The sequence below is a fragment of the Alligator sinensis genome, unplaced genomic scaffold (genome assembly GCF_000455745.1).
Source record: "Alligator sinensis unplaced genomic scaffold, ASM45574v1 scaffold919_1, whole genome shotgun sequence".
Lineage (NCBI taxonomy): Eukaryota > Metazoa > Chordata > Crocodylia > Alligatoridae > Alligator > Alligator sinensis.
This window is the reverse complement of record NW_005842191.1, coordinates 478,540-497,638: the sequence shown is the minus strand read 5'-3', so window position 1 is coordinate 497,638 and position 19,099 is coordinate 478,540. Positions and strand designations below refer to the sequence as shown.

At 47.5% G+C, this 19,099-nt stretch overlaps 1 protein-coding gene across 1 annotated transcript in view; it reads left to right on the top strand.

Moving 5' to 3' along the window:
- Positions 1-18,216, top strand: part of EFTUD2 (elongation factor Tu GTP binding domain containing 2) — a 32,716-nt gene extending 14,500 nt beyond the window's left edge. The window contains exons 10-27 of the mRNA XM_006026364.2: positions 1,038-1,162; positions 3,097-3,160; positions 3,687-3,777; positions 4,293-4,428; positions 4,735-4,862; positions 5,974-6,167; positions 6,726-6,837; positions 8,251-8,391; positions 8,997-9,098; positions 10,220-10,302; positions 11,472-11,558; positions 13,060-13,186; positions 13,665-13,752; positions 14,557-14,675; positions 15,295-15,389; positions 16,052-16,205; positions 16,593-16,700; positions 17,373-18,216. Coding sequence (XP_006026426.1) covers positions 1,038-1,162; positions 3,097-3,160; positions 3,687-3,777; positions 4,293-4,428; positions 4,735-4,862; positions 5,974-6,167; positions 6,726-6,837; positions 8,251-8,391; positions 8,997-9,098; positions 10,220-10,302; positions 11,472-11,558; positions 13,060-13,186; positions 13,665-13,752; positions 14,557-14,675; positions 15,295-15,389; positions 16,052-16,205; positions 16,593-16,700; positions 17,373-17,468 — 2,050 coding nt within the window. The 3' untranslated portion in view covers positions 17,469-18,216. The remainder of the gene's footprint in view (positions 1-1,037; positions 1,163-3,096; positions 3,161-3,686; positions 3,778-4,292; positions 4,429-4,734; positions 4,863-5,973; positions 6,168-6,725; positions 6,838-8,250; positions 8,392-8,996; positions 9,099-10,219; positions 10,303-11,471; positions 11,559-13,059; positions 13,187-13,664; positions 13,753-14,556; positions 14,676-15,294; positions 15,390-16,051; positions 16,206-16,592; positions 16,701-17,372) is intronic.
- The last annotated feature ends 883 nt before the right edge of the window (positions 18,217-19,099 follow it).

The window sequence follows — 19,099 nt, the reverse complement described above, 5'->3', positions numbered from 1 at the left end:
CTGACTGCTCTGTGACCAGCATCCTCAAAAGTGCTAGGAAGCTCTGGGCAGTTCCTAAGAGCAAAACTGTGGGAGAGGGAAATGGGCTCAGTTTGAAACAGATGTTTTGCTGTTTATCATTACTTCTGTAGACACATATCCTGCATGACTGCCCCCGCTAGGTAAATCATTGTTCAAGCAAGCCATCCTTTCTCTGTGGGTACATCTGCACTGCAGACACAGGTGTGACTGCAGTAATATGTAAAAATACTCATGCTACTTGTAAGCTAGCTGGCTTGGGTACCAGTAGCAGTCTAGCTGCACTAATTTACCGTATCTGGCATGTTTCCAAAATCATGAGAACATGTCATTGTATTCCATTCCTGCCCTGGTTGCCTTGCATCAGTTTCTCCCTCAGTTGTTTGACAGTTCCCCCCACCCTCATTCTCTTAAAACGTAAAGAAGTTCTTATTTTAAAAAGAAATACAAAATACTTGCAGTTTTGGCTGCATTTAGTTGCAAGTATTGCGGGGGGGTCAGTTGTTTGTTTGGGGTTTTTTAAGTAGGGTCAGAGTGTTGTTGTAGCTGTGATGGACCACGAAGTATACAAGAGGCAAGGATGTGTTGCAATATTTTTTTTTTATCGAGCCAGCTGTGTAGCTGGGAAACTTCGGGGCTTCATCAGGTTAACCTATCTCTTCTTTTGGAGTCTGACTTAAGGAAGGGTATCTGATGCTCAAAAGCTTATCCAGTTGGTTCAATAAAAAAATATTGCAACAAATCCCTACCTTGTTTTGTTTTTAAGACTGTTGGGGCATATTAGTTACCATTGAAAGTTTGGTGCAACTTGGGTCAATGCTCATGTAGGGCACTGTCCCTGTGTGTTAAACATGCTGGAGCCATCTGCTGAGGGTGCAGGTAGCAGTACAAAGTTATGAGATCTTATTTCTGACCTGCAGATATGCTTGGTTACAGCATCTCCCTCTGTTCGTGCCATTAAGATCTCCTCCACTGCTCTGTAGAGTTATGCAGTATGTAACATTCCCTCTCTCTTTCAGCATGTATTCCACTGATGAGAACCTCATCCTCTCCCCTCTTCTGGGAAATGTCTGCTTTTCTAGCTCCCAGTACAGCATCTGTTTTACACTGGGATCATTTGCAAAGATTTATGCAGACACGTATGGTAAGGATCAGCCAAAAACCTTTCATGTGTCAACATCTCAGCTCCTCATTATTTCTGCACGGCCCTTTCAAATTATTACAGCATTTCAGACTTCTACTGGCTCATGCACATATATGGCTTGCAAACCCACTCCTAAACATGTGGAGAGCTGGGAGCTCAGTCTGGGCCTTTTTAACACCACATGGCCACTTTCTAGTTGTTAAAGAAACAGGAATTCCATCAAAAAACACTTTTTGGATATTGTTCTGCTATAGTTCCTTTACTTTGTAAACTTTTGAGTCTTTTGAAGCTTCTGTAATGGTGCATACACTGGTAATGTAGAAACCTACAGCTGCTGTTTTAACTAAAAGGTGGCATGCACAGTGCTCTTGGCATGAAAAGCAAAGGTGTTCAGAGGCAGAAGGGTTAAGCATGTCAGTATTTCTATGAATAAGCCCTGTCCTCAGGAGCCTGAGACTCAGCTGGCTGTAGACTGAAGCTTGGCCCAAGAGACTTTGCATGCTCGCAGGCCCTAGATCTTTTTTAAGTAACCATGTCTGTCTTCTGGCTGTGGTTTGATTCTCCAGTCCCCAGGTGCCAGCTCCAGGCAATCTGTCTTTTCTTTAAAAAACAATCTGTAAAAGAACTGCCTTTTACTTGTGGGAACAAGCCAGTTGTGTCCCCTCCCCAGGACTTGTGAGTTTTTGTGTTAAGAATTTTCCGAGGGATGTAATTGTAGTGAAGTAGGGCAAAAGAGATGCTGCAAAGCAGCTGTCCTAGCTTTACAGTAAAATAAAGCAGCCTTGAGTGGAGCTAACATAGCAGTGCCATTATTCATGCCATCTTACATCTAGAGCAGTGGTGTTCAACCTTTTGGTCCCATAGGCTGGATCAGCTTCATACTGCTAGTGTCACCTCTGCTCAACCTGACATGCCTAATCTAGCAAGCAGTGCCACTCTGTACAGCCTGTGGGGTTCCACACAGGTCCAGAAATTTGGCAGCAAGGCAGTGGCAATTAGTGCAGTCACCACTCCCCCCACCACCACATTTTTGGATTGTTGGGAGCCCTGTGGCCAGATGACATGGCTCTGCAGGCTGGATCTGGTCCATGGGCCAAAGGCTGAGCACCCCTGGTCTAGAGGAATGAATGGGGGTCTTCCGTGCATTGTAGCAATCCCATGGTGCCTGGCAGGATTTCCCAACTTGCAGGGGCTAATTTAGATTGTGGGCAGCAGTTATAAGGGATGTAGTGACAGCCTTCCACTGGCTTCTGCTATAAACTTGTAGTGTTGTCTTACCACTGGTAAATCTGCTGCAACTTGAAGTCTAGAATCATGTTCCAGGCTATTCCTCAAGTATTTGAGGGCAGGCATTTTGGAATAGGCTGAATACAGTAGCTGACAAAAAGTAGGGAGAGAGTGGGGGCGCTGAGATACACTTCTGGCTTCAGTCTGGTTTTGGATGGGAGCTGTAAGTGCTTCTGTGCCAACTGTACTCCAGTGCTCAGGCTGAAGTGTCAAGTTTTCAGAAGGCAACATGGGTGCAAGCTGGCTGGTGAAGTGAATGAGTTTGCCAGGTCAGTTCTCGCTTCATTGACAATTTTGGTGGCACTGTGGCAGTTCTGATGGCCCCCTGAAGTAACCAGTTAACTCTTTGCCCTGCCTGACCCTGGTCAGCAGTGAAGGTCATAGAGACACCCCCACACACACACACACCCCTTGCCACTGGCTCCTCCAGATGCTTCTTCCAGGTCAAGGCTGAAGTGCTTTGGCAAGGACCAGTATGAGAGAAGCTTGCTGTGCAGCCATCTGAGTTCCCATACCTCGCACTCTCAAGTGGCCCCTCCCCAGCACTAAACTTCTTATTTAAAAAGAAATACAGACCCTCCCAGTATAGGGGGGGCAAAACTCCCTCTGATATCACAATAAATTGTTATATTTCTTCCCCCTTTTAGGAGATATCAATTACCAGGAGTTTGCAAAGCGGCTTTGGGGTGACATCTACTTCAACCCCAAGACGTAAGGAGCATTTTTAATCCCTTTTGTCAAGTTCTGCTGCTATCGGTGTCTTGTTTGCTCTTTGTCCCGTAGAACCAAAGAGTGGTTGGAGGGAGCTGAGTTGAGGCCTCAACTTTTGTTGTGAATCTGCATTGTTATCTTGCAGAGCAAGTGCAGTATTGCTCCACTTGGTGTGGCTGTGTCACTTTTCATCTTTACATGTGGAATAAGTGTATCCCCTCTGCATTATTTGTGTAGCAAGGGATGTTGCTTCCGGTTCCTCTGAGGATTCAGGTATTTTGAAGGGTTGCAGGTTCAGTTCCTTTAAGGGTGCACTGTTGTCATGTGTGTTTAATAGCCAGGTGTAGAGCTCCACGACCTTTTATAGAACTAGTCAAGTCCATTTGCCTGCTCAGGAGAGAACTGGGGCAGGGAATAAGTTTGTCTGGTCTCATGGGGAGCTGACATATATGACACCTGTGAGACAGCACTGCCACGTTGCACAGGACTTGCCATTCACATCTTTCCTCCTGACTCTCTCCCACAGGCGAAAATTCACTAAAAAAGCCCCAACCAGCAGTTCACAGCGCAGCTTTGTAGAGTTTGTCCTTGAGCCTCTGTACAAGATCCTGGCTCAGGTAGGTGCCTGCTCTCTCCTTTCCTTCCCTTTTTTGAAGCTCTGGTTATGAGTAGCCCCAAACACTGAGGAGTTACAATCCTTCCAAGCCACGAGCATTTAAGCCCTGAACGCTAGGTGGTTCTGCATGTCTGCTGTCCTTTTGGGGAAATTCAATGATCACAGATGCCTGCATATAAGAAGGCCAAGAAGTTGGGCAGCTCCTTTCCTTCCCTTCCTGCTCCTTATTCCCAATACCGTCATGCACCCAGAACTCTACTTACCAGAACACACATTAAGTGCTTTGGTTTTAAGAAACTTCTACCACTTAGTAACTTCGAACCAGATGGTTCCCTGGCAGTTGCAAAACCAGTCTGAGCCCAGCTCTACAAAGGTAAAAAGCCAATGTATTAACCTGGAGCCTGGATGTAGGTTTTATGCTATCCCAGTGATACTTTAAGTGGCTAAGAGGTATCATTGACTGCACCCAGGAGTTAGTGGCATGGAGTCAGCACAGTAACCTGTATTCTCTTACAGGTGGTCGGTGATGTAGACACCACACTCCCCAGGACTCTAGATGAGCTAGGCATTCATCTGACCAAGGAGGAGCTGAAACTGAACATTCGACCCCTGCTACGACTGGTCTGCAAAAAGTTCTTTGGGGAGTTCACAGGTAAGGCTCTGTAGTATGAGCCAGACATTCAGAGCTGTGGTGCCACAGAGGCAAGTTTGACTTTCCAAAGTGATGCTCCCAGACTGTACTTCTTGGCTGGGGCTGTCAGAAGTTTGCACTTCATTTGAACAGTCAGTATATAAACTGTCTCCAGAGAGAGCTAAGGCCATTACTTTCATTTCACTTGTGACTTTTAGAATGCATGCAGTCCTTGAAGGTAAAGGCTTTGTGTGTTCAAGCAGCCTTACTTTCTGTACTTTCAGTTCATCTAAATAGCAACATTCTCATGTAGCTTTGCTCTCCTAGGATTTGTGGACATGTGTGTACAGCACATTCCCTCCCCAAAGGTGGGAGCCAAGACCAAAATTGAGCACACCTACACTGGAGGCATCGACTCGGACCTGGGAGAGGCCATGAGCGAGTGTGACCCTGATGTAAGGAAACTTTTCTACTCCTCTCTAAATCTTCCATAGCACAGCTGTAGCAAATATCATCCTCACCACAGTGAGAGGCTTCTGCACAGATTTGACTTGCAGCATTTCAAAATCTCTCATCCGGTACTGAAACAAATCTCTCCACTTGGAGAAACGTTAGCAGCCTGCCAGGGCAGCCCGAGAGAGAGAGGGAGGGATGTGAGGAAAGGCAGAGACTAGGTCAGAACTTCATAGCTGCTGGGTATTGCAGTGTGGTGATTAGTTGTTCATGTCCTTGTGCTGATCTTTTTTGCTATTTTCAGTGAAGGCTGATTCTCTCACGAAATTCTTAACTGGAAAAGCTGGCTGGAACTAGGTGGAATAGAATCTTGCATTCATCTGCCAATGTAGCTTTGCCTGGGATGGAATTCAGCAGCTGTTTGTCGGCACCACCAAAGCTAGACAGCTGTTTAGAAGAGGAAGTGAAGAACTGAGTTCTGAATAGCAAAGCAGTGGTCACCCTAAACTGTTGAAAGGGATAGTACCTCATACGATTCCATTTGTATTTGAAATACAATTGCCCTGGTAGGATTTTACAAAGGCAGATATGGTCATGAGATCTTCCACAAGTGGGTACAACCTGGCTTCTGTCTGAAAGATGGGACCTCCAACAGCCCTGGCTTGCTTGCAGTGGACAGGGGCTTAGGTTTCTTGCTGAATTGGCAGGTCAGCAGGTCACTCTCATCTCTTCAACCTCACTTTTAAGGTATTCTGTCCTGGTAGGGGCAGCCATCTCCAAATTGTTTCACTTGCAATCCCATCAGACGTTGCACCATGAGCTAGGTCAGCTGCTGGCTACATTGGTGGTGCCATGTAGGGATGGCAGCTGCTGGACTTGGTTTTCACTTGAGAGACATCATGCCATTAGCACAGGCAAGAGGATTCATAATTCCAAGCAGTGAAGCAAACTGAGGATCCAAAAAACCTTCCTTGTGACTTCCAGCCTGAGTTCCAGGAAACAAACCCCAATTATTGCATTCACAATGATTCCTCTAGGTCTGATTTCTGCTTTGGGAGTATATGCATATCTTGGAATTGACTTATTTTGCTTTCTTCTTTTTTGGGGGGAAAGGGTCCATTAATGTGTCACACCACAAAAATGTACAGCACGGATGATGGGGTGCAGTTCCATGCCTTTGGCAGGGTGCTGAGTGGGACCATCCATGCAGGGCAGCCTGTCAAGGTCCTTGGAGAAAACTACACCCTGGAGGACGAGGAGGATTCCCAGATCTGCACTGTGGGGCGTCTCTGGATCTCGGTTGCAAGGTATGGTAGTGTCAGTGGAGAGTTTGAGACTCTCGGTTATGTTCCTCTGGAAGAAAAATAACAGTTAATCGTTATCTTGCACTTCAGTGAGAGGAGGGAAACTCAAGGGCTAGGGGAGTGATTTGCTGCTAGTGTGTGGTCCCTTGTCTGACAGTTAAGACTGAGATTTGGCTGTAACCCTATCCCAAGACTTGTGTGAGCAAAGGAAACAGAGATGTATAGAGGAGAGAGAGAAACACAGTTTATATAGGTGTTATCTCATTACATTATCTTGCCCTTAGACATAAATTAAACACCAGGTCTTCCTGTCATCATTGTTGTACTATCTGCATCTCTCAGTGGAAGAGAGGTTTGAATGGGTGCAGGGCATCAACTAGTGGGCAGAGCTGTGGTTTCTAGGCACTGGGCTGCTTGGAGAAAAGTTCAGATATGTTTATGTGATAACTAGGGTATGAGGGGTCTGTGATTCCAGGAAAGTGGAGCATTGTGTCAGGCAGCACCATGAAGGGCCTCACAGCACTGATTGTACTCAGTACACTCCCATCTTGTGTATTGTAGGTACCACATAGAGGTGAACCGGGTACCTGCTGGCAATTGGGTGCTGATTGAAGGAGTGGACCAGCCCATTGTGAAGACTGCAACCATCACGGAACCCAGAGGCAATGAGGAGGTACTGTGTGAGACCGCATTGCTCCTAGTTGCTTGCAGAGTGATAGCCCCAGAGAGTGACAGTTGATGGAACCAAGTCAACATGGCACATGGTAACCAGTGGTGTCCCCCAGGGCTCAGTACTCAGACGAGTACTCTTTAATATATTCATAAATGATCTCGTTTTGGGTGTCAGAAGCGGACTAGTTACGTTTGCAGATGACACCAAATTATGGGGAAGTGTGGTCATGCTAAAGGACAGGCTGGCAACTCAGGTCGACTTGTACAGGCTCAGAAGGTAGGCGGATCAAAACCAGATGACATTCAACACGGAGAAATGTAAGGTGCTCCACCTCAGGAGAAAAAAACCCATATCATACCTGTAGGGTTGGCAATGCTACACTCACTAGCACCACGACTGAAAGAGACTTGGGGGTCATGATTGACCACAAGATGAATATGAGCCACTAATGCGATGCCACAGCCAGCAAAGCAAACAAAACTCTGGCTTGCATCTACCAGTGCACTTCAAGCAAGACCCAAGAAGTCATCCTCCCACTGTACTCAACCTTGGTGAGGCTGCAGCTGGAGTACTGCATCCGATTCTGGGCTCCACACTTCAGAAAGGATGTGGAGAAGCTTGAGAGAGTCCAGAGGAGAGCCACACATATGATTAGAGGTCAAGAGAGCAGGCCTTATAAGGGGAGGCTGAGAGGCATGGGACTCTTCAGCCTGGAGAAGCAAAGGCTCAGAGGTGACTTTGTGGCAGCCTATAAGTATATAAGGAGTGTGTATCAGGAACTGGGAGAACATCTGTTCACCAGGGCACCCCAAGGTCTAACGGTCACAAACTGCTGGAAAACTCTTTTAGATAAGGAAAAACTTATTACCACCTGAGTCTACCAGGTTCTGGAGTAGACTCCCCACAGAAGTGGTGCAAGCACCTACTCTGTATACCTTTAAGAAATGCTTGGATGCTTATCTTGCTGGGGTGATCTGACCACAACTGACTTCCTGCTCCTTGGGCAGGGGCCTGGACCCGATGATCTTGCAAGGTCCCTTCCACCCTTAATGTCTATGATATCTAGTTAGGGCAGTGCCATTGTTGTGATGGATATGACAGCTGCTCAATGACCAATGTCCTTTCAAGCACCAGTGACTTCCCTGCCCTGCTTCCTACATACACAAAACCACTGCTTTCTATTATGAGCAAGGTAGCCCCAGTAAGTGATCAGTTTTAAGGGTACTGAGAGGTGCCTGTTACTACCAGGAATGGAGGGAGGATTGAAGAAGCACTCTGCCTTGGAGGAGGCTTTTTCTCAACTGTACAGCCTCCATGATATGGTCCCACATGCTTTTTCTCATTCAAGGCTCCAACTGTAGCCAGTTTACAAAGTGGTGAGTAGGAATCTTATTATTTTGAGTTTTGTTTCAGGCTCAGATCTTTCGTCCTTTGAAGTTCAACACCACGTCTGTCATCAAAATAGCTGTGGAGCCAGTCAACCCTTCAGAGCTCCCTAAGATGTTGGATGGCCTGCGGAAAGTCAACAAAAGTTATCCATCACTCACCACCAAGGTGTGTGCCAGGGCAAGGCTGATCCTCATGCCTGTAGCCCTTTCACTCCCAGGCCATGTCCCACTCTTTGGCCCACAAAAATGCTGCCAGTTTGAGCTACTTCACATGTTTAAAAATAGTTCATTATTAGCTTCATCTTTTTATCTCCATATTCATGACAGTCTGCTTCCAAGCTCTTTTCTATATTGGTTCTCAGAGGGATTAACCCAGCCAGGACACCTGTGCGATTCCTGGAGATACCTTCTGATGAAAGAAGGTGGTGAAGATACCTTTTTCCCACAATACATTTTAGCACACACTGTCAGAAGAGACAGGGTATGGAGTTCTTCTGAGCTGGTTCATAGCCAAATGGTCCTGCACCACTTCCTAAGAACCTCAGGCTGGGGCTCTTCTTTCTCCTCTCCCTCCATTGCCTGCCAGAAGTTATCTTTGCTTACCTTGTTCATTGGACTCAGGTGCCTGGAGTTTCTCCCATTTAGTTCTGGTTCAAACACCTTTATTCCTGGTTAATGTTGCCTTGGGCTAGAAGGGAGTAGGCCAGAAGGGATGCAGCATACTGCGTCTGTCATGGTGTAGCTTAAGTCCATCTGTTCTTCATGTTTCAGGTGGAAGAATCTGGAGAGCATGTGATCTTGGGTACAGGGGAGCTCTACTTGGACTGCGTGATGCATGATTTACGGAAGATGTACTCAGAGATTGACATCAAAGTGAGAGAGATTTTTGTTCTTGCCATTTTTACTGAGGAAAGTTGGGAACTCTACATAAGAAGTATCTCTGGGGTGTGGAAATTGGTTGGTGAAGGGGATTTGTTGCCACAACCTCCATTGCTCCACAGTATATTAGGGCCATTCTTTATGTCTTCAGGTTCACAAGGTGTAGGGAGACTGTTTTCTGGTCAAACAGATGTTAAGGCAAATCCCTTTGCTTGGGATGCAAGTGCTAGGCAGTTTCTACCTCTGCCCTAAAGAAATGCCAAGCTTCTTCCACAGTGAAATGCCAGAGCTCCTCAGTCTGGTTGATTTCACAGTCTGATTTTGTTGATTTCACAGCATTTACCCTTGAAGTTGAAAACCTAAAGTGTATACCTGGTTTTTAATTGTTCTACGTACTTTAGACTCATGATTAGTAAATTCAGAGCTATTGTCTACAATCTGCTTTTCTAGCAGGTTTTTGCTACTTGCCAAACTAAATCCATCTCATCTCACTGGTTCAGTCACTATTTGGGTAAAGAAATCTATCGGCCATAGAGACAGACATGCAGCTGGGGCTACGCTTGTTCCACTGGCAGCCACCAGGGTTGAAGGATTGAGAGAAACCATTGTAAGATCCTCTTCATGATCTACACATGGGTTAAAGACACTGAGAGCTGGCTGTCCATGCAACATTGCAATGGCTGAGCCCTGTAGAGCAGAACCACTTCAATACAGTAGAAAAACTCAATCAGAAATGGTAATTCCTAGAAATAACTTCTGATGAATTGTACATCAGTGACCGCTTCCAACTCAAAATTCCAATCCACATGCCTTTGGGGAGGAGAAGGAGGTATGTGAATGGAGGTATTTTGTGCAGAGGCAATAGATTACCATTATCAAAGAATTTGGTGGTGTTTTCTGTGGTCTATGTTCCTGTTGTGCTGTGGAGCCCAGAGTATAAGTTATGGGCCAAAGCTACAACCTATACGATCACTAATTGAATCACTTTTTGTCTTAATGATCTCAGGAGTTGCTAGTAACTATCAGAGTTTTAAAGATTTCAAATAGTCTGAGTGTTACTGTAAAGTTGATAAATGCAAAGAAGTGACAAACCACTGGTGCTGCTGTTTTTGAAGGTTGCTGATCCAGTTGTGACATTTTGTGAGACCGTGGTGGAAACCTCCTCCCTGAAGTGTTTTGCGGAGACACCCAATAAGAAGTAAGGCTTGGTCACCTGATAATGTGGCGCTCAGGGCATTTAGTAGAGCATTTGGTGTGTCCATTAGATCAGGCATTGCAAGAGATCAAGCCTCTTTTCACTGTAGACTTAAGTATTACCAACTCCCAGCTCAGTATCCAAGGAGTCTGCTCTAATTTGTTGCTGTCTGGAAAAGCTGTGTATTTAAGTAGCTCATACGCACTGTGTAGTTCATGCCCTTATACATCAGTGGCTCTTGTTCATAACTCCACTGTATATCTCCACTAATTTGAAAGGCATCTCTGTGTCCCCTTGTGCCATCTGCTGGTGCAGACAGAAAGGGCACCTCCACAGTCTCCCCACAACAAAGCAGCTGAGAAGTTCCCACCTTCCTTTCTTTCAGTTGTAATCTTCAATTCCCAGTTCCTTTTCAGAGTATCTGTTGTCTGAAATCCCAGAGACCCAGTAATGTATTTCTGGGGTCCCAGAGCAGACGAACCCAGGAGCCTTACTCTGCCCCCAAGATCTGCCATGCACAAGAGCACAATTCCAGCTTCTAGTAATCCATAATAGTTTTGCTGCCTTCCACAACCCAGTGGAGTCTTGCAGCCTAATGCTCCCTTTCACCTTCTGAGGTAGTGTAAGAAGAGTATTTAAAAGAAGTAAAGCCTAGGGAGGAGGAGGGACTGTTTGGGGTATCAAAGGGGGAGGTATAACTAGGAGGTGTATGGTGGCTTGAAAAGGAAGTGTAGGCAGAATACCAAGGAAAATTGCTGAAGGGTGAAATCTGGAAACATCAGACTGGATGGAGCTTCCTTGGTTATCACATCCAGTCCCCTGTCACCACAGGCAACTATAAACCACTCAAGGAATCCCATTAATGCATTCATCAAACTCCATCTTGAAACTAGATTGTGGTGGGGTTTTTTTGGTCCTTTAGCTTAAATAGTTCTTCTCCTTCCAAGTTCAGCTCTGAAATGGTCTCCCCAGGGTGATAGTAGGAAGTCCCTTCCCCTGGGAAACTGCATGCTCTAAGACTTAAGTCTCCCTAGCCACGAGCTGCACAATGTACCTGTCTCTTGGTTCCTCCCAGCCTACTCCACTTCACTAAAGCCTTCTAAAGCTAAATCTTCTCTCTCAAAAGACTCCTATCTCTTCTACCAGCTAATGGGCATTGCTTTTTTGCTCAGGAACAAGATCACCATGATTGCAGAGCCACTGGAGAAGGGGCTTGCTGAGGACATTGAGAATGAGGTGGTCCAGATCACATGGAACAGGTATGGCTGGTTTGAAGTATGGCTGACTTCCTTCACCCCTCTGGACGACTTGCCCGTGGCTCCGTCCTGTTTCTGCCCCAGCTCTGGGGTCCCATTCACCACCCTGGCTGCGCAGTGCCACCTGCCTCTGGCCCACTCCCTCCCTCACCATGGTGGCCTCAATCTGACTCCCATGCCCCTTCCCTCCCCCATGCCCCTTCCCCTCCACAGACTTACCTGCAGGGCCCTGCTCTCCACATTGCCTGGCTGCATTACTGTAAATCGGTTATCGGATCAGTATCGGTCGATATGCCTGGTGAATAATCGGCTATCGGTATCCGCCAAGAAAATCTTTATCAGCGCACCCCTAATAAAAATAACCCAAACTATACCTACAGTATGATAGACTCTACATTAGCTGTTACCACACAAGAAAGAGAGCTGGGAGTCATTGTGGACAGTTCACTAAATCTTCAGCTCAGTGCTCATCAGCTGTCAAAAAGGCAAACAGAATGCTAGGGATTATTAAGAAGGTAACTGTAAAGAAAAAGTATCATTATGCCCCTTTATAAATCTGTGGTGCACCCACACTTTGAATATTGTGCTCAGTTCTGGTCCCCACACCTCAAAAAAAAAGATACAGAGGAACTAAAGAACGTACAGAGAAGGGCAGCAAAGATGATTAGTGATATGAAGGGACTTCCATATGAGGAGAGACTAAAGAGGCTAGTCTTGTTCAGTTTAGAAAAGAGATCCTGGAGTGGGGACATGATAACAGTTTGCAAAATACTAAATGGCGAGGAAGCAGTAAATAGGGAGTTATTTACAATAAAAATACAAGAACTAGGGGTCATAAAATGAAACTAGTAGGTAGTAAATTTAAAACTAACATAAGGAAGTTCTTTTTCACACAGTTTGTAATTAAAGTGTGAAACTCCTTGCTACAAGAGGTTAAACTGTCTGCTTCCACAACCAAATTCAAAAAGAGATTGGACAGATTCTTGGAGGAAAGGTACATCAGTAGTTATTGAGTACAGGAATTGGGGATACAGCCTTAGAATCAGAACTTCCTAGATCTTAAATGATGGAGGCTACAACTGGGAAGGAACAACGGAAAAAACCCATATCATACCCAGTTCACTGTCCCTTTCAGCATGCACTCTCAGCCCCCCCTGTGTCACAGCAGACTAGGCAAGATGGAACATGGTCTGACCCAGTAAATGCCTGTTCTTTTGAGGAAAGCAGAAGCTTTTGAAGGGTAGATAGCATGCAAGATCAAAGGGAAATGTGTGGATTTGGGAGCTGCACAACACCAAGTTAGAGCCCCCATGGAATAGGAACCCAAAAGGGATTCAGGTCTAAACTGTCTACCCTCCTAGTTCATAAGCACTTGTGGTCCAGCAGAGCAATCATTTAAAGACTGGGGAGCTGTAAAGCCCCAGGGAATGGGAGCAAGTCTCTAAATGATGAGTGGTAACTGGGTGCCCTAATGCTTTTCCCCTTTTTGTTCCCTTTCCATCAGGAAAAAGCTAGGTGAGTTCTTCCAGACCAAATATGACTGGGATCTGCTGGCTGCCCGCTCCATCTGGGCCTTTGGACCTGATGCTACTGGCCCAAACATTTTGGTAGATGACACGCTGCCATCAGAGGTAAGCAGCAGACAGGAGCGGGTCATTTAGGTTAGGCTCCTGTGGGGTGTAGTCACACCAGAATGGCTGGAAGTAGCTTTGTCCATCCTGCAGTATGTAGAGGAAGCAAGTTTTCCCAGGTCCCCCTGGAAAAGGTTCTGAACAAGTGCTGTCTGCTGATTAGGACGAGGGGAAACTCTTGCCTAGTGCCAGCTTTGCTGCTGATTTGCTGTGATTTTTGGCCCCAAAGTTTTCAGAGTTGCCAAAGAAGCAGCCTGTCCTTTAGTGTTTCCTAGCGCCTCGAAAAACCAAGTCACTTTTCTCCTTAGATTTGAATGCTAACCTTTGAAAATTATGGTCCCGAGATCTCTTTCTTTTCTTCCTTGTCTGGGAAAGGAGGATTGCTCAAACAGTGCTCTTAGAAACACGTGTCCTTCTCTGTCTCTGCCTCTTGATGCAGTATCTGTGATTCTTAACATGCAAGTTTGTTTCCTTCTAGGTGGATAAGTCGCTGCTGGGCTCTGTGAAGGACAGCATCGTGCAGGGTTTCCAGTGGGGGACTAGGGAAGGGCCCCTCTGTGATGAGTGTAAGTAAGAGAGCTTAGAAGAGGTGAAAATAAAGCAGAATAGTGAATTCACTAGTTCTTAAGCATCTTGGTGGTCTCTCTGGGGTAAACCCCCTCTTCCCCCCTCCCCCTGCCCCCAAGCTGTGTTAAGCAGGCTGTTGGACTAGGTCAGGGCTGTCCAGCATGTGACCTGTGGGCCCCTTGTAGCCCCCAGGGGCTTAACAAACAGTTCTCAGTCCAAGTACTGCTTTCCCCACTGCTCTGGCAGCTGCTGCTACCTGAGTCTCTGGGCTTTCCCTCCCTTCTCAGGATTCTGCTGTCTGAGCCTACCCCTGCAGGTGAGACCAAGGGAGTCCATGGCCAGATGACTCGGGGGCGGATCCAGAAACCCTATGTGGCACAGCCCAAGTTTCCCATTGCATGGCACAGTGGGAGGGATCCATGTGGCACAATGTGCAGGGTGTGGGAGCATTGGGAAGGTACTGCAGGGAGGTGCATGCAGTCATGGTGCAGTGGTTTGAGATGGGGCATGCACTGTATCGTGAGGCCTTTGGCCTGTGCAGCGTGTAGTCGGGGTGTGGCCCAGGGCCCTGCAGCCCCCGGCCACCCAGAAGTGAGACAGCCTTGATTAGGTGACTGTAATGGTCCCTTCTGGGCTGAAGCCTCCAAGAATGTCCTTTGGCAGCCCTAGATTTCTGTTGACACCTGGTCTTTTTGGGGATGGGTCAGGTGGTCCCAGGGAGGAGCAGTCTGCTGGGATTTTGTGGAATCCCTTTTGTCCCAGGAGATCATTAACTGTCTTCTTTCCTTCTTCCCTGCTCCCAGTGATCCGCAATGTGAAGTTTAAGATTCTGGATGCAGTGATTGCTCAAGAGCCATTACACCGGGGAGGTGGGCAGATTATCCCAACAGCCAGGAGAGTTGTATACTCCGCCTTTCTTATGGTAAGGAATGTGCTGTGCATAGAGGGGACGTGGGCTAATATTGCACCAGTCTCCTTCAAGATCTGTGAGGAGCCAGTTGTTCCAGTGAGCAGCAGTAGTGAGTGATGAGGAGGTGTGTAGCATTATACAGACACCAGCAAGTCCTTATCCCAGGGAGATGAGTCTAAATCAGTGCATTGATCAATTAATCTTCCAAACACCCTGGGAGGTAGGCAGGCAGGCTGGCCTAGCAATAAGTGATGTCAGCCTGTTTTACAAACTGCATAAACCCAGCCTGGCTGAGAAGGTGCCAGCATCTGCTCTGTCTCCAGTTCTATTGATGTGTTTGGTCTGCTGAGAGATTGTGGGGGGGGACCAGCCAAGATGCTTTGAGCCAAGACAAGGGTAGCTCCTTGTGTGGGTTTGCCCAGAGGAGCTTGTAAAATGGACAAGAAACCTGCAATAGCTTGACAGGAGCCTACATGTCTGCAACAAGGCAGTTGTTCTGGAGACTGGCTGGGGTCAGGGATCAGGTACACAGCAGTAAATCCTTGTCTTCCTGACAGTGCTGGAGGTACAGACAGGCTCGTGCTACATTTGACGCATGCCTGGCATCTCCTGTCCCTCTCTTTTTTTGTAGGCCACCCCACGTCTGATGGAGCCATACTACTTTGTGGAGGTGCAGGCCCCTGCTGACTGCGTGTCTGCAGTCTACACTGTGCTGGCCAGGCGGAGGTAAGCTATACAAACTGGTTTGCCTTTTTGCGATTGCATCACATGCATGTTTGCAAGGCCATACCTCTTTACCCCAGAAGTCCTGTCCCCCTGGCATCCCCGGGGAGTTGTAGCATACAGGAAACCAGTGAGAGTCCATCTTTATTGAAATGGAATCCATATTTAAATGGAATTCATACCTGTGAAAGGTGCCTGACCTCATCAGGAGATCCCACCTGTCATGACAGTGCTACCGTGCTTAGAGATTGGGGTGTAGGCTTGTCAAGACTGGAATGATAAAGAGCAGGGGTGGGCATTATTTTTGGGCATAGTGCCAAAAACACCCACAACCTCAACTTGTAAGATGTTGATGTGCCAGGGGTAGACAGTGGAGAAGCCACAAGGGGCCCAATCCTTGTTATAGCAGTGCAGCCCCGGTCCCTTCCTTGCTGTCTGCCTTGAGGCACACATGCCAAGCCTTTGTCTGCCATGTTATGACGTGTGTCAGGGTTTGCCTACCCCGATACAGTCTTAGAGCTCAAACCCAGCCCTTTGAGTGTACTTGGCTCTGGTCTACAGTGCTGACTGGGAGGATGAGCAAAGATAATGTTGTGAGGGGTGGTTTTTGTCTAATGTCTCAGGGGCAGATATAGGAAGAGTAATCCCTTGTAACTCTTTGGCAGAGGTCATGTGACCCAGGATGCTCCTATCCCAGGTTCCCCTCTTTACACCATCAAAGCCTTCATCCCAGCTATTGATTCATTTGGGTTTGAAACCGACTTGAGGACACACACGCAGGGACAGGCCTTCTCACTGTCTGTCTTCCACCACTGGCAGGTGAGTTTCCATTGGCTAAGGCAATCAGTGAGGGCATCTTGCCCAGCCAGACTGGCACTGCAGACCTGTGTTGTGCTGACCTGGGAAGGGCCATCCTTGCTGTACAATTTGAACAAAGGAAATAAAGATTATGAGGGGAGGTAAAACAGAGCCTCCGATCTGTCCCAGGTTGTTTGCTGTAAGCTTGCTTCCTGTTTATTCTCCATGAAGGGGAAGAGGCAAGCTGCTGAGGGCAGTGACTCCCAATTTTTCTCTGGACTCTGATGCCCTCAAGTACTTTCCAGTTTGCTCTAATTAAGGGTTGTTCATGAATATGAGTTTAAACCAGTGGCCCTCCATGGTGGAGTGATGGTTCTCTCCCAGGCTGACAATCTGATCCTGTTTTAGATCGTGCCTGGAGATCCCCTGGACAAGAGCATCATCATTCGACCCCTAGAGCCCCAGCCAGCACCTCACCTAGCCAGAGAGTTCATGATCAAGACCAGGCGCAGGAAGGTAAGGCCAGCAGCAACCTCCAGGACTCATCTGGATTGTTTATGTTGGCACAGCATGCACCTTGCACCCAGGAGTGCCATGGGATCCACAACTCTGTCATCCCCTTTTGAAATGGCCTAGTGTTCTTGCAACCATAGAGACCACTGTGCCTTTCAGCAAGCCTGTAACCAAGTTCATGCTTTGGGGCAAGCCAGACTCAACAGCTTTAGTAAAGAGCATCATTAGCACAGTCTGTTGGAACATAGGTGCCAAATATGACCTTGCTCTGTTCTCTGGGGAAGAGGGTTACTCAGAGTGGGTTAGGAAGCATGCTGGGGATGTCTTGGACCCTCAAGTGCAGAGGCTTGTGGGTCACTTGCCTCCTTCACATCTGGGGATACTTTCCACCTATTAATGGATCGCCCTCATTTGGTAGCTGTCAGCATTTGTCTACCTATTTTAGAGCTCCTTCCTTAAGCCAATCAGATAGTAAAGGTGGCTGTGGCTCAACTAGAGCTGAGGAGCCCCCAAAGCCTGCAGCAAGCCCTAGACGTGCATCTCTTGTGCTGTAGCATAATGGGTCCACTGCTGTACCTGTCAGTCCAGCTCTCTGACCAAGTGCCTGCCCTGGGGGGAGTTGCTAGGGATTACATGAACTTTTCTAGCATCACATTGCTGCTTCTCATTCCGCAGGGCTTGAGCGAGGACGTCAGCATCAGCAAGTTCTTCGACGATCCCATGTTGCTAGAGCTGGCCAAGCAGGATGTTGTCCTGAACTACCCTATGTGAATATGCTCATCGGGCTCTCTGCAGCAGAGGCTAACCAGAGACTGCTCCAGTGTCCGCTGCCCAGGTTTCTGAGCCCCTCTCCTTATCACATGCTTCAGGGTATCATCTCTGTCCCTCTGAGCCCTGCTGCTCTTGGACTGTAGGTGGAATGCAGCAAACTGCATCCATAGTCCCTCTGCCAAGGCCACGGGAATATCTTGGTCCTTGAGCTTCTAAGCTCTATATGTTTGGTGCCAGCTGGAACAGAGATCTCTGTCCCTAATCAAACAGAGCATATATGCCTGCTGCCTTTGTCAGGAGTTTATCTTTTTGTCACCAGCAGTCTGTCACTTCGGTTGCTACAGACAAGTGAATCGTCTAGCTGCACTTGGCAGTTCCAGGCACAAAGGTGTTATCCCCCACGTGTGCATTCCTCCGTTGTCAGCAGCAGTTTTGAATACAATGTTAAGGTTACTGGGGACATGTTTGAAAGTCCTGCCCTGCTGTCCAACAGTTCTGCTAAAGCCAGGAGCTGCCCCAAGTTCCTGAAGCCAGGGTCATCTCATACGCTTCACTTGCTGGACAGAGCATCTCCTGTGGCTGCCAAAGAAAGGCAGACATTCCTTTTCTGGGTGGGGGCTTCCTAGTGACCTCCCCACTGCTGGCAGCAGGAGACTGGACCTGCTGGCAATCTTGCTTTTTTAATTCTATTTTGTACACGTTTATTTTGTTACCCTTGTGACAGTTGAATACAAACCCCTCACCTGGGGCTGTGTCTGTGTCCTCATTTGCTGTCTGCTTTCCTGGAAGGGAGAGCCTCTTGGTTCAGAGCGCATATAGTGAATCCTGGAGCCATGTAATTAGCACAGACCTCTTGTGCTGACTGTTCTTAAGCCACACCACCCAGTGGTCACTGATGTTCCCATGCATCCCAATCCCTGTGCCCCTTGCTTCTGGGGAGCATGTGTCAGGTAAGGCAGTAATAGAAATGCAACTGACAGCAGAATGTGAATCACCCAGTCGTGTGACATGGCAAGGTAAGTGCTTCCTTTTCTGTAGAGAGACATTTGGAGCCCTTGGGTCCTGAGTCCAGGTGATGGGGTTCTGGGTCAGTTGCTGTAGCTCCTTCTTTCTGTGCAGACACCTTATTCTTTCTAGAGCACTTATGGGCAGCTGTGGCAGGTTCATAGATGACACTGAGTGCTCATGCTCCGGACTTTACCTTTTCTGCTCATCTCTGTAAATCTTCTTGGCCCTTCTCACCTTAGCTCACAGCACTGTTCATGTCAAACACCTCATAGCCCATCTTTGCCTTGAGGGCAGCCTAGCACAGAGGGAGCCAGACTCCTTCCCATCTGCCTGCTGTTCAGTCACTGTGTGGAAAGAGTGTGGGGTTTGCTTGACGTACAGTTGTCACGACAGCTGTCTCATTTCCTGTCAGCCCTTGAAGAGGAGCCAGTGACAGGGTGGCTGATGACACTGACCTCCCTCCCACACCTCTGCTGCTCGTCTCTTGCAGTCAGACAGGGCCAAAGTTTGCAAAGCCCCTGCTTGAGTCATACCTGGTATGAGCATAGATAGCAGACTGACCTGCTTCTGTGCCCCTTCCCAGCCTTTTGCGTTGGGGTTGACAGGGCTAATGCCCTGTTCTG